Source organism: Centropristis striata, chromosome 17 (assembly GCF_030273125.1).
Source record: "Centropristis striata isolate RG_2023a ecotype Rhode Island chromosome 17, C.striata_1.0, whole genome shotgun sequence".
Lineage (NCBI taxonomy): Eukaryota > Metazoa > Chordata > Actinopteri > Perciformes > Serranidae > Centropristis > Centropristis striata.
The window spans coordinates 6787610-6801305 of NC_081533.1; the positions used below are offsets into that span (position 1 = coordinate 6787610).

Genomic DNA, 13696 nt, shown 5'->3' on the forward strand with positions numbered 1-13696 from the left:
AAACAGCATTTTTGATGTCACCTCACAAGTTCTCAATTGGATTAAGGTCCACGCCATAACATCAATATTGTTGGTTTGGAACCAAGATTTTGCTGGTTTACTAGTGTGTTTGGGCTCATTGTCTTGTTGAAACACATATTTCAAGGGCATGTCCTCTTCAGCATAAGGCAACATGACCTCTTCAATGTGAGGGTCTAAGGACAGAGGGTGTCGTACCATGTACAGTCTGTGAAGCCCTTTGAGGCAAATCTGTGATTTGTGATTTTGGGCTATATAAATAAAATTGATTTGATTTGATTTGATTCAAGTATTTTGACATATGCAGACTGATCCATGATCCCTGGTATGTGATAAATAGGCCCAACCCCATAGTAGGAGAAACATGCCCATATCATGATGCTTGCACCACCATGCTTCACTGTCTTCACTGTGTACTGTGGCTTGAATTCAGAGTTTGGTGGTCGTCTCACAAACTGTGTGCGGCCCTTGGACCCAAAAAGAACAATTTTACTCTCATCAGTCCACAAAATATTCCTCCATTTCTCTTTAGGCCAGTTGATGTGTTTTTTGGTAAATTGTAACCTCTTCTGCACATGCCTTTTATTTTAACAGAGGGACTTTGCGGGGGATTCTTGTAAATAGATTAGCTTCACACAGATGTCTTCTAACTGTCACAGCACTTACAGGTAACTCCAGACTGTCTTTGATCATCCTGGAGCTTTTCATTGGCTGAGCCTTTGCCATTCTGCTTATTCTTCCATCCATTTTGATGGTTGTCTTCCGTTTTCTGCCACGTGTCTCTGGTTTTGCTCTCCATTTTAAAGCATTGGAGATCATTTTAGCTGAACAGCCTATAAGTGTTTGCACCTCTTTAAAAAGTTGATTGGAGAGGGGAAAACTTATAATCTGTTCCGCTGCTCTCACCCCACAGCTAGATGGTCACCGGTTCGCCTCCCGCCTGCGGCTCTTCTTTTTTTCTTTTTTGAGTTTGCATGTTCTCCCCGTGTCAGCGTGGGTTCTCCGGCTTCCTCCCACAGTCCAAAAACATGCACTTAGGTTTAATTGGTGACTCTAAATTGCTACGGGCAATTTAGAGTGTGAATGTGAATGATTGTGGTTGTCTGTCTCTATGGTCTACCCTGCCTCTCGCCCACAGCCCGATTGCGGATAAGCGGTTAATGGTAATGAATGATTCAATAATAAGATTCAAGAGCTGCATATCATGAATGCTGGGTCTTGTTGGTTTTCAGAGAATCTACTGCACCTACTGACATGCTACATGGTTGGTACCTTGTTTGTCATGTAGCAATAAAAAATATACTAAAAACCTGGATTAATTGGACTGCTTTTATATTGAACACTACTGGACACTTTGCACGCACGTGCGCGCCACACACACACACACGCGCACGCACGCACGCACGCACGCACGCTCGCGTTGTTGTGGTCTTGCTCCAGATTCCAGGAGATTGGATCTCATTTGTGGACGTCAGGGAGCTGCAATCAATATGAGGGAGACTTCTGGAACTGTCACGTCTCTAACGGACCATTAGCTCTGAGCTCTGCTCTTTGATTGTGGTGCCCTCTGGTGGTCTGTTAGCGTCACTGCAGCCTCGCTCTGTTTCCAAATGTAAATGAACCAATCAGAGTTCAACTTTTCATCTATCTTTATTGTCACTGTGATGTCACACCTGTCAATCATCATGTGATCATTACAGAGAAACAGATCAGAAAGTTTACCACGCTCTTTTTCTCCGTCAAACCGTTTCAGTAAGTATTTAAAAAACAGTAAACTGCCTTTTATATAGAGGTTAGGTGTGTATATGAAGGTCCAATGAAGGTCAGGTGTGTGTATGAAGGTCAGATGAAGGTCAGGTGCTGCTGTTCCTCAAGGCCGTAGTTGTGTTTGTGCTGTTCAAACAGTTCAGTCAGACTCTGCATGTAAGTATTATGAAGACTCTGGATGTCCTCAGTGCTGGGACTGGGAGTCTGCACCACCGAGATCGGCTTCCCCACTGAAACACAGAGAGGAGCTGCATGTGAGATTACTGTTCCATCAATAATCAATATCAGGTTAATGGTAGATTACTGTTAAAGTAAGACTAAGGCTGCGTTCACACTGCAGGCGAATCTGATTCAAATCAGATTCCTACTCAAATCCGATTTTTAGGGCTGACTGTCCACACTGTTTTTAGCAAGTGTCCAAATCGGATATGGCTCTGTTCAGACTGGGCCACATTCTTGACTGATCTGACAGGTTGCCATAGTAACGGCGTCAGAGCGTCTGACGTCATATAATTGCCACAGAACAACAACAACAAACATGATGGAGGCAGGTCACCTCAGTATATTGGCCTTATCACTGTCCAGTAGGGGTGCAGAACATCTCAGATGCACCAGGGGAGAAACCGGGTGGGTGGATGCCCTCATCGGGCCCGTATGAGTCGGGCGCGGCTGCCGGTGGACACCTCGTCTCCGCGCTGCCGGCGCTAAACGTGCCGCGTAGAGTGACGTCACGGGCAGGTTCATGTTTAGTTAATGTGAGGTAATATCTGGATAACGATATCTTGACGTTGGTAATATCGGGTTCACGGCGCGTTGACATTGGTAATATCGGGTCACGGTGCGTTGACGTTGGTAATATTGGGTTCACGGCGCGTTGACGTTGGTAATATTGGGTTCACGGCGTGTTGACGTTGGTAATATCAGGTTCATGTCGCGTTGACTTTAGTAATATCTGGTTCACGGCAGGGTGGGAATTTCACGACGGCCATGGCTGTCGTTGCCCCGCACTTTGGCCTTGATGCCCTGTGAAAAAATTTTCAATTTACGGCCAAGGTGGCCTTTGCGCCCCTGTAAAAAAGTTCCAGTATAAACACAATGCTAGTGACGCGTGGTGGGCTTATGGAATTATACAGCCATCCTAGTGGTCAAACTCCGACCAACTCTCCGTCCTTCAAGACATGCGCACATCAACACATGGCTCATTTGAATATTAAAATGAGCCATGTGTTGATGCGCAGCACAGGTAAGCTAGCGGGACAAGCTGTTTTGATATGTTGTAACTGAACTATGTCGTCTCGTTAACGTTACATTTTTGCGTCATGAAAACTAGCGATAGCTAGCTAGTTGGGATATCGCTAACGTCTTCCGTACCTCAGGGACAAGCGGTCGATATTTAGCTGATGTAAATTTCACCTCAGCAGGTTCCTTTTTAATGACAAGGAGAAGGCATTTCTCTTTCCTTACTCTTAGATGAACTCAGGCAGGAGATTCATTTTGCCATCTTTTCAAAATATATGTATTTGCCATCTTTTCAAAACAGGTTCATTTGTCATTTCCCAAAAATGTTCTTTCTAATATATTTAATATATTGTGCACTGCACTGTGTCAGGAGAAAGTGTATCTCTGATACTTCTGTGTTTAGGTCACAGTGTTGGCTGTTGTCTTTCTGTAGTAGTATTTGTCTGTACCTTCTCACTTCTATGGCCAGGCTCTAACACTGTTTCAGCCTCTCACTCACATTATCTCTCACATTCACAATATGATATGTTTTTCAATGTTTTTAAATTAAAACAAATGTTTTAATACATAATTAATGTGTCTTGGTGAGAATGAGAATGTTAATGTATTAATCTGAAAGGTAAAACCAGCGTAATTTAACCAAACGGCCTTTGTGCCCTGTCATGTGGCCTTTGTGCCCTTAAAAAAATGTGAACGGGAAGGCGAAATGGCCTTGCCCCTAAAATGACGAAATTCCAAGCCTGGTTCACGGCGCATTGACGTCGGTAATATCGGGTTCACGGCGTGTTGACGTCGGTAATATCGAGTTCGTGCCGCGTTGACGTCGGTAATAGGTTCACGGCGCGTTGACGCCGGTAATATCGGGTTCGCGCCGCGTTGACGTCTGTAATATCGGGTTCACGGCGCGTTGACGTCGGTAATATCGGGTTCACGCCGCGTTGACGTCTGTAACATCGGGTTCACGGCGTGTAGACGCCGGTAATATTGGGTTGATGGCGCGTTGACGTTGGTAATATCGGGTTCACGCCGCGTTGACGTCTGTAACATCGGGTTCACGGCGTGTAGACGCCGGTAATATTGGGTTGATGGCACGTTGACGTTGGTAATATCGGGTTGACGCCGCGTTGACGTCTGTAATATCGGGTTCACGGCGTGTTGACGTCGGTATCATCGGGTTATTGATGTGTTGATGTTTGTAATATCGGGTTAACGATGTGTGGATGTTGTTGTTGACATGTAGTTGTTGTGGTCATACCAACGGTGTGGATAGGCTTCCTGTAGGGCATCAGTCCGAAGCTGTACTGGAAAACTCCTCTGGCGTGAAACAGCGGCATCGCTACACCCATTATGCTCTGCAGCCGGTTCTGTTGGACATGGACACACACACACACACACACACACACACACACACACACACACAAAATGAAACTTGTTGTCATTGAGGTGTAGGCGTTTCTGACCTCTGACCTTCCTCTGACCTGCAGCCTCCTCAGAGGAGAGCCCGACGGATTCTCCATCTGATCGAAGAGCTCGTTCTCTCCAAAGGAGAAGACGGGAACCAGCTGAGCTCTGCACGCACACACACACACACACACACACACACACACACACACACAGCGTCAGTTATTGTCTGTAGCTCTGCCCCTCAGAGCCCCACCCACTCCTTTAGCTCCACCTACCCGTGTTTCAGAGCCAGTTTGATGAAGCCCTTTCTGTTCAGGACCTGCAACAACAAAACACAGCTTTAAATCAACGTCCCAAACACTGAGGACGAGTTTGAGACATCAGTCTGTCTGTCTGTCTGTCTGTCTCCAGGGGCCGGTATTTCAAAAGTGATCAGATAGGATTATCCTGGTTGGATTGGATTAGATCTAGATCTGAAAACTGGGTATTTCAATACGAGGCAGATATCTGGATCGACTTAATACCAACATTTCCGGATTATTCTGATCCCACCTCAGAGGTGGATTTCACTTGGGTTGACAAAGTCTCAGCTCCACTTCTCATAGATAATTTTACTCAAGATGTTCATTACACTTAATCAAGTGTTAGTGTTTTACTTTTAATAATTAAAGTAGCCTAATTTAAAAGAAATTTAAAGCATAGTAAAATATTTGAACCCACTTTCTGAAACTACTGTAAATATATCATGCTGCACATTGAAGCACTTTCCAAGCATTTCAAGGTTTATTTTCATGCTTCTGATTTATTGAAGACAAATTCTGTCAGAAACTTAAAAATGCACTTTTAAAATGTCTGGAAATAGCTTGAATGTGATTTTTAAAACATGCAGCAAGGTGTTTGTGAACAAACTAATTATTCTACTTCAACAAATCAGATGCTACTTTGCTATAAATGACCATAATTATGTTTAGTGAGAGTCTTCTATATAAGGGAGACAAATTAGGATGAAAAGTTTCTAATTGTCACTGACCAAACTATATAGCATGAAAGTAATGCAATTACAATTTCAAGCAGTTTCAACCACTTTATTCCGAGTCCAATAACTTAAACATTGAATGGATCAATATAATTAAAGTGTTTCCAAGGATTTCCAGCACTCATAGAGACCTGGTTGTCCTTAATAGCTGAGAGGTCCATGGCTGTGAGTGACTCTGAAAGAAGGAGACAGAGAAGATGTATGATTATGTCTTTATGTACACAAAGCATGACATCATCACTAACATTACTGAAACATTCTGACACTTGTGAATGAACCGTATACTTAATACTTGTACCGTGTAACGTTACGTTTCCTAAGTACTGCTGCAGCAGTCTGCCCTGTACACATAGAGCAGATTTTTTTTTTTTTTTTAAGTCTGCCGTGTTGCCAATGACGTAACGCTAATAAACTCTGAACAGGTTGGTGTTAGTTTAAAGAGTCAAGGTATGATGTACGTCCGATTAGTTCCTTTTGTAAATTAAACCATAGACAAAAATGAATCAACAAAGCAGCTACCTCTCTGGCCAGCTAGCTGCTTAACACACAAGTCAATGATGCAGAGTTAGCTACCGTTAGCACGGTCGCGTCTCAATTAGAGATCGGCTGGTTTTAATTAGGTGACAATTCAAGAAGTTGGCTAGCGTGATATGTTGGTAGGCGTTCACATGGTCTTAAAACCGCTACACATTAGAGGACGTAAACTTACACTTTTGACGTGAAAGTGGTGCTCCCTGCTCCTTTCATCAGGTAGTCCGCCATGTTTCGATCCCAGAGGCTGAGGAAATCCAGATCCGCCCACATCGACGTCAAGGTGATCCACTCCGCCAATGTTTTGAAATACTCAGATAAAGGCAGCAGGATTCCCTTGATCCATGACTAAGAAAAGGAGGATTTCGTTATCCGGATTATCCTGATCTGATTACAGGTTTTGAAATACCGGCCCCAGGAGCCTTTTCCCCTGCTGAGTATTTCAAAACATTGGCAGGACGGATCACCGTGATGTCGATCTGGGCAGATACGGACTTCACGTCAAAAGTGTAAGTTTACGTCCTCTAATGTGTAGCGGTTTTAAGACCATGTGAACGCCTACCAACATATCACGCTAGCCAACTTCTTGAATTGTCACCTAATTAAAACCAGCCTATCTCTAATTGAGACGCGACCGTGCTAACGGTAGCTAACTCCGCATCATTGACTTGTGTGTTAAGCAGCTAGCTGGCCAATGAGGTAGCTGCTTTGTTGATTAATTTTAGTCTATGGTTTAATTTACAAAAGGAACTAATCAGACGTACATCATACCATAACTCTTTAAACTAACACCAACCTGTTCAGAGTTTATTAGCGTTACGTCATTGGCAACACAGCAGACTTAAAAAATATGCTCTATGTCAGGGATGGGCAACTGGAGGCCTGGGGGCCGCATACAGCCCGCACCCTCACTTGAAGTAGCCCTCAGTACAACTACATGCATTTGAGCATGAAATCTTAAAAGTGCAGTGTAAAAATGTACAAAATTACTTCTGCAGTGCTCAGCAAGTGGTTATTTTTTTATTTGCTTCAAACTGGAGCTGCAACAATTATTTAATTAATCGAACAATTATCGATAATTAAATTAATCGTCAACTATTTTGACAATAGAATAATTGGTTTGAGCAGTTTTTTTTAAAGACAAAAAGTTCAAATTCTCTGATTTCAGCTTCTTCAATGTGAATATTTATGGTTTCTTTGTTCCTTTATGACAATAAACTGAATATCTCTTTGGTTAGTGGACAAAACAAGAGATTTGAGGACATCATCTTGTGGTTTGGGAAACACTGATTGATATTTCTATACATTTTATTGACCAAACAACTAATTGATTAATCATTTAAATAATCGACAGATAAATCGATAATGAAAATAGTTGCAGCCCTACTTCAAACCTTTTGTATTCCTATTTATACTGTTATACATGCATTTCAGCATGAAATATGTTAAGTTACTGCACTGTTAACTTATTTAAAATTGCAGTTTCATCATATCTGGTTAAGTGCACGGTCCTATATGTGGCCCTGTGGTAGTGTCAATGAAAAATTGTGGCCCCCTGCAGCATTTAAGTTGCCCAACCCTGATCTATGTGAACAAAGCAGACTGCTGCAGGACGTAGTTAGGAAATGTAACTTTACAATATTAACTATACGGTTCATTCACAAGTGTCAGAATGCTCCAGTAATGCTAGTGATGATGTCATGCTTTGTGTACCTAAAGATATACTCATACACCTTCTCTTTCTTCTACTTTCAGAGTCACTCACAGACATGGACCCCTCAGCTATTAAGGACAACTGGTCCATATGAGTGCTTGAAATCCTTGGAAACACTTTTGTTCAATGTTTAAGTTATTGGATTCTGAATAAAGTGCTGGAAACTGCTTGAAATTGTAATTGCATTACTTTCATGCTATATAGCTTGGACAGTGACACAATTGGAAACATTTTTTCACCCTAATTTGTCTCCCTTATATAGAAGACTCTCACTAAACATAATTATGGTCATTTATAGCAAAATAGCATCTGATTTGATGAAGTAGAATAATCAGTTTTTTACACGAACACCTTACTGCATGTTTTAAAAATCACATTCAAGCTATTTCCAGACATTTTAAAAGTGCAGTTTTAAGTTTCTGACAGAATTTGTCTTCAATAAATCAGAAGCATGAAAATATACCTTGAACACTTGATTATGTGTAGTGTACATCTTGAGTAAAAATATCTAGGAGAAGTGGAGCTGAGACTTTGTCAATCCAAGTGAAATCCACCTCTGAGGTGGGATCAGAATGATCCAGAAATGTTGGTATCAAGTTGATCCAAATATCTGCCTCAAGTTTTGAAATCCCCAAATCCAGCCTTTTATCTGGATTCAAGGGAGGATTGGATTACCGGAGTGATCTTCAGGATCAGGATTATCTGGATCCGAGTTTGAAATACCCAGTTTTCAGATCAGATCTAGATTTAATCCTGTCCGACCAGGATAATCCTATCTGATCACTTTATAAATACCGGCCCCAGCAGGGACATCAGTCTGTCTGTCTGTCTGTCTGTCTCCAGCAGGGACATCAGTCTGTCTGTCTCCAGCAGAGACATCAGTCTGCCCGTCTCCAACAGGGACATCAGTCTGCCCGTCTCCAGCAGAGACATCAGTCTGCCCGTCTCCAGCAGAGACATCAGTCTGTCTGTCCCCAGCAGGGACATCAGTCTGTCTGTCCCCAGCAGGGACATCAGTCTGCCTGTCTCCAGCAGGGACATCAGTCTGTCTGTCTCCAGCAGAGACATCAGTTTGCCTGTCTCCAACAGAGACACCAGTCTGTCTGTCTCCATGTCATGATATTTAACCTGAGGGATTTTATTTTGAAATGTACAGGGAGTGCAGAATTATTAGACAAGTTGTATTGTTGAGGATTAATTTCATTATTGAACAACAACCATGTTCTTAATGAACCCAAAAGACTCATTAATATCAAAGCTGAATATTTTTGGAAGTTGGAGTGGGGCTTTTTTAGTTTTAGCTATTTTAGGAGGATATATGTGTGTGCAGGTGACTATTACTGTGCATAATTATTAGGCAACTTAACAAAAAACAAATATATTCCCATTTCAATTATTTATTTTCACCAGGGAAACCAATATAACAGCTCAACATTCACAAATATACATTTCTGACATTCAAAAACAAATCAGTGACCAATATAGCCACCTTTCTTTGCAAGGACACTCAAAAGCCTGCCAAACACCAAGGCGTAAAATAACTGCCCATGAACTGAGAAAAGTCAAGCGTGCAGCTGCCAAGATGCCACTTGCCACCAGTTTTGCCATATTTCAGAGCTGCAACATCACTGGAGTGCCCAAAAGCACAAGGTGTGCAATTCTCAGAGACATGGCCAAGGTAAGAAAGGCTGAAAAACGCCCACCACTGAACAAGACACACAAGCTGAAACGTCAAGACTGGGCCAAGAAATATCTCAAGACTGATTTTTCTAAGGTTTTATGGACTGATGAAATGCGATCGAGTCTTGATGGGCCAGATGGATGGGCCCGTGGCTGGATCGGTAAAGGGCAGAGAGCTCCAGTCCGACTCAGACGCCAGCAAGGTGGAGGAGGGGTACTGGTATGGGCTGGTATCATCAAAGATGAGCTTGTGGGGCCTTTTCGGGTTGAGGATGGACTCAAGCTCAACTCCCAGTCCTACTGCCAGTTTCTGGAAGACACCTTCTTCAAGCAGTGGTACAGGAAGAAGTCCGCATCCTTCAAGAAAAACATGATTTTCATGCAGGACAATGCTCCATCACACGCATCCAAGTACTCCACAGCGTCACAGCCACAGCCTCCTTGTTCACCTGATCTGAACCCCATAGAGAACCTGTGGTCCCTCATCAAATGTGAGATTTACAAGGAGGGAAAACAGTACACCTCTCTGAACAGTGTCTGGGAGGCTGTGGTTGCTGCTGCACGCAATGTTGATCGTGAACAGATCAAAACACTGACAGAATCCATGGATGGCAGGCTTTTGAGTGTCCTTGCAAAGAAAGGTGGCTATATTGGTCACTGATTTGTTTTTGTTTTGTTTTTGAATGTCAGAAATGTACATTTGTGAATGTTGAGCTGTTACATTGGTTTCCCTGGTGAAAATAAATAATTGAAATGGGAATATATTTGTTTTTTGTTAAGTTGCCTAATAATTATGCACAGTAATAGTCACCTGCACACACATATATCCTCCTAAAATAGCTAAAACTAAAAAAGCCCCACTCCAACTTCTAAAAATATTCAGCTTTGATATTAATGAGTCTTTTGGAATCATTAAGAACATGGTTGTTGTTCAATAATGAAATTAATCCTCAAAAATACAACTTGCCTAATAATTCTGCACTCCCTGTATTGTTATTATAGACTGTGGGATTCAAAGACTTGTGTGTTTAATTTTGACAGAAACAGGAACTGATCTGACCTGTAGAGTCAAAGCTCCGGGTCGAGCGTCCAGAGCCTCCGTAGCTCCGCCCACCGCCACCACCGCCACGTTCCCCCCGGCAGGACGACTGACCAGGTGAGACAGGCTGGACTTATTGCAGGACACCAGACCTGAGAGACAGACAGGGGAGAAACAGACAGGTTCATGAAGTCAGTCAGACAGTGGAGAAACAGACAGGTTCATGAAGTCAGACAGACAGGGGAGAGACAGACAGGTTCGTGAAGTCAGACAGACAGGAGAGACAGACAGGTTCATGAAGTCAGTCAGACAGGGGAGAGACAGACAGGTTCATGAAGTCAGTCAGACAGACAGGTTAATTAAGTCAGTCAGACAGGGGAGAGACAGACAGGTTAATGAAGTCAGTCAGACAGGGGAGAGACAGACAGGTTCATGAAGTCAGTCAGACAGACAGGTTAATTAAGTCAGTCAGACAGGGGAGAGACAGACAGGTTAATGAAGTCAGTCAGACAGGGGAGAGACAGACAGGTTCATGAAGTCAGTCAGACAGACAGGTTAATTAAGTCAGTCAGACAGGGGAGAGACAGACAGGTTCATGAAGTCAGTCAGACAGGGGAGAGACAGACAGGTTCATGAAGTCAGTCAGACAGGGGAGAGACAGACAGGTCCATGAAGTCAGTCAGACAGGGGAGAGACAGACAGGTTAATGAAGTCAGTCAGACAGAGGAGAAACAGACAGGTTCATGAAGTCAGACGGACAGGGGAGAGACAGACAGGTTCATGAAGTCAGACGGACAGGGGAGAGACAGACAGGTTCATGAAGTCAGACGGACAGGGGAGAGACAGACAGGTTCATGAAGTCAGACGGACAGGGGAGAGACAGACAGGTTCATGAAGTCAGTCAGACAGGGGAGAGACAGACAGGTTCATGAAGTCAGTCAGACAGGGGAGAGACAGACAGGTTCATGAAGTCAGTCAGACAGAGGAGAAACAGACAGGTTCATGAAGTCAGACGGACAGGGGAGAGACAGACAGGTTCATGAAGTCAGACGGACAGGGGAGAGACAGACAGGTTCATGAAGTCAGACGGACAGGGGAGAGACAGACAGGTTCATGAAGTCAGACGGACAGGAGAGAGACAGACAGGTTCATGAAGTCAGACGGACAGGGGAGAGACAGACAGGTTAATGAAGTCAGACAGACAGTGGAGAGACAGACAGGTTCATGAAGTCAGACAGACAGGGGAGAGAGAGACAGGTTTAGAGAGACATGCAGACACACAGACATGTTTATAGAGGCAGATAGACAGACAGGTTCAGAGCTCTCTGAGGATCAGTGATGAAACTGAACCCATCTCACTCCAACAGCTAATCAGAGCACAGCTCTTTGACCTGTGACCCAGTGTTTACAGACAGCTGATTGAGACACAGAGACCTGATCTGACCTGATCTGACAGACAGACAGACAGACAGACAGACAGACACCTCCACACATGATGTAGTCTCTGAAGAAGGGGACTCTGAACCAGAACGGCAGCATCAGTAGGTGAGGCTTCAGTCCAGGAAACAGACGAGAGAACCCCGTCGCCTCTGTGCAGAAGTTCCCAAACGCCCCCGCCACCAGCACGCCTGACAGACAGACAGGTTTACAGAGAGACAGGTCAACACGGCCACCAGCACGCCTGACAGACACACAGACGACAGACAGACGTGTTTCTCACCGTGGGGATGAAATCCGAAGATGTAGTTTTTCTTTGGATCCAGATCGACAGTTTTGACCAACTGGAAACAAAATTCAGAGATCAATAATCAGGGAGATCAGATCAGAGATCAGATCTGAGGGATCCGTCTCACCGTCAGTGGGAAGTAGTCCCTAAAGTACTCCCAGACCCTCCAGCTCCTGATCCATGGTGACCTCCGACCCCCAGAGGAGGGCGTGTCCCAATCCAGCCACAGCCAACCACCATACAGCAACGCCACAATCCACCAATCAGAGAGAGCCAGGAGCACGAAGGCTGCAAGACAGCACTGAGCTGAGAGACAGACAGGTGAGAGAGTGACAGGTGAGAGACAAACAGCACTGAGCTGAGGGACAGACAGGTGAGAGACAGGCAGGTGACAGGCAGACGGGTACCTAGTCCCAGAAAGGAGACGACCCACTGCAGACAGACAGACAGACAGACAGACAGACAGACAGACAGGTACCTAGTCCCAGGAAGGAGAAGACCCACTGCAGCGCGGCGGCGGTCTGTAGTCTTCTCCTAAGGGGGATGTTCAGCGGGGCGAACTCCACCTTCATGCCGGCGGTCAGGCTCCTCGGGTCGGCTCGGAGCGCTGCGACCTCCTGGTGTGTCTCCTGGAGGTCGGAGCTGGAGTCCTACTGCGTGTCTCTGTGACCTGCCCGTCTGCAGAATAACCAGATTTCGGAGTGAACTTCTCCCCAAACTTTACAAACACGCGCCCCCTCCCTCCCCCACTGCGCATGCGTACCGGACCCTCCCTGATGGGTGGAATCCTCTCGGCCAATCAGAGCTTAGTACGAAACATGTCACGGGCGAGCCTGAAGGCAGGCGCGTGCACGGGTTCCTGCTCCAGTTTTTTTTTCTGTTTCACAACTTTTACTGAAATGTCAAAACTTAACGGAATCTGAAGAAACTGTTCGTGACTCACTGAAATCATCACCTCTATTATTAGTATTAGTATTACTATTAATATTATTATTATATATTAATGTATTATTATATATATTATTATCATCATTATTTTATTATCATAACAATAATAATAATTATTACTATTATTACTATTATTATTATTATTATTGTTATTGTTGTTAAAATTAATTTTAAAAAGTGTTTGTAGCTCTGCTAGTAAGAATCCTTTTAACCTCTGTTAACCCTCCAGTGGTCTTTGGTTCTTTTTGACCAGAAATCAATTTCTCAGCATTATCAAAGGTTAACTTTCATAGAATTGCTTTGCATTTCCAACAAAGCCTCCCCTCTGCATCCTTGAAATATACATTGTATGTATCTGTAAGAGATACAACATTACAACATAACATTTTAACTGAATTGTTTTCCTGAAGTGTTTGTTTCAAGTGTTGCGTTCAGCGACCGTCAGAAAGTCAAACATGGGACAGTCTCATCTGTTTATAATGTTTCTGGTGTAATCTGGACAGAAGCTTAAAAGATCACAAACAGCATCAAATATATATAAATATTAAATGTTCAGAAACAAGAAATAGAAAGGAACAACAAAGTGAGTTTTCA

At 43.7% G+C, this 13696-nt stretch overlaps 1 protein-coding gene across 1 annotated transcript; it reads right to left on the reverse strand.

Moving 5' to 3' along the window:
- Window positions 1-1649: 1649 nt before the first annotated feature.
- mogat3a (monoacylglycerol O-acyltransferase 3a) lies at window positions 1650-12862 on the reverse strand. Its single transcript, XM_059355621.1, has 9 exons — window positions 12633-12862; window positions 12282-12460; window positions 12149-12209; window positions 11913-12056; window positions 10450-10580; window positions 4704-4747; window positions 4503-4593; window positions 4280-4388; window positions 1650-2015 (listed from the first exon to the last, which is right to left on the reverse strand). The coding sequence occupies exons 1-9, from the start codon at window positions 12724-12726 to the stop codon at window positions 1861-1863; spliced, it is 1008 nt and encodes a 335-aa protein (XP_059211604.1). The 5' UTR covers window positions 12727-12862; the 3' UTR covers window positions 1650-1860.
- Between the last annotated feature and the right edge of the window lie 834 nt (window positions 12863-13696).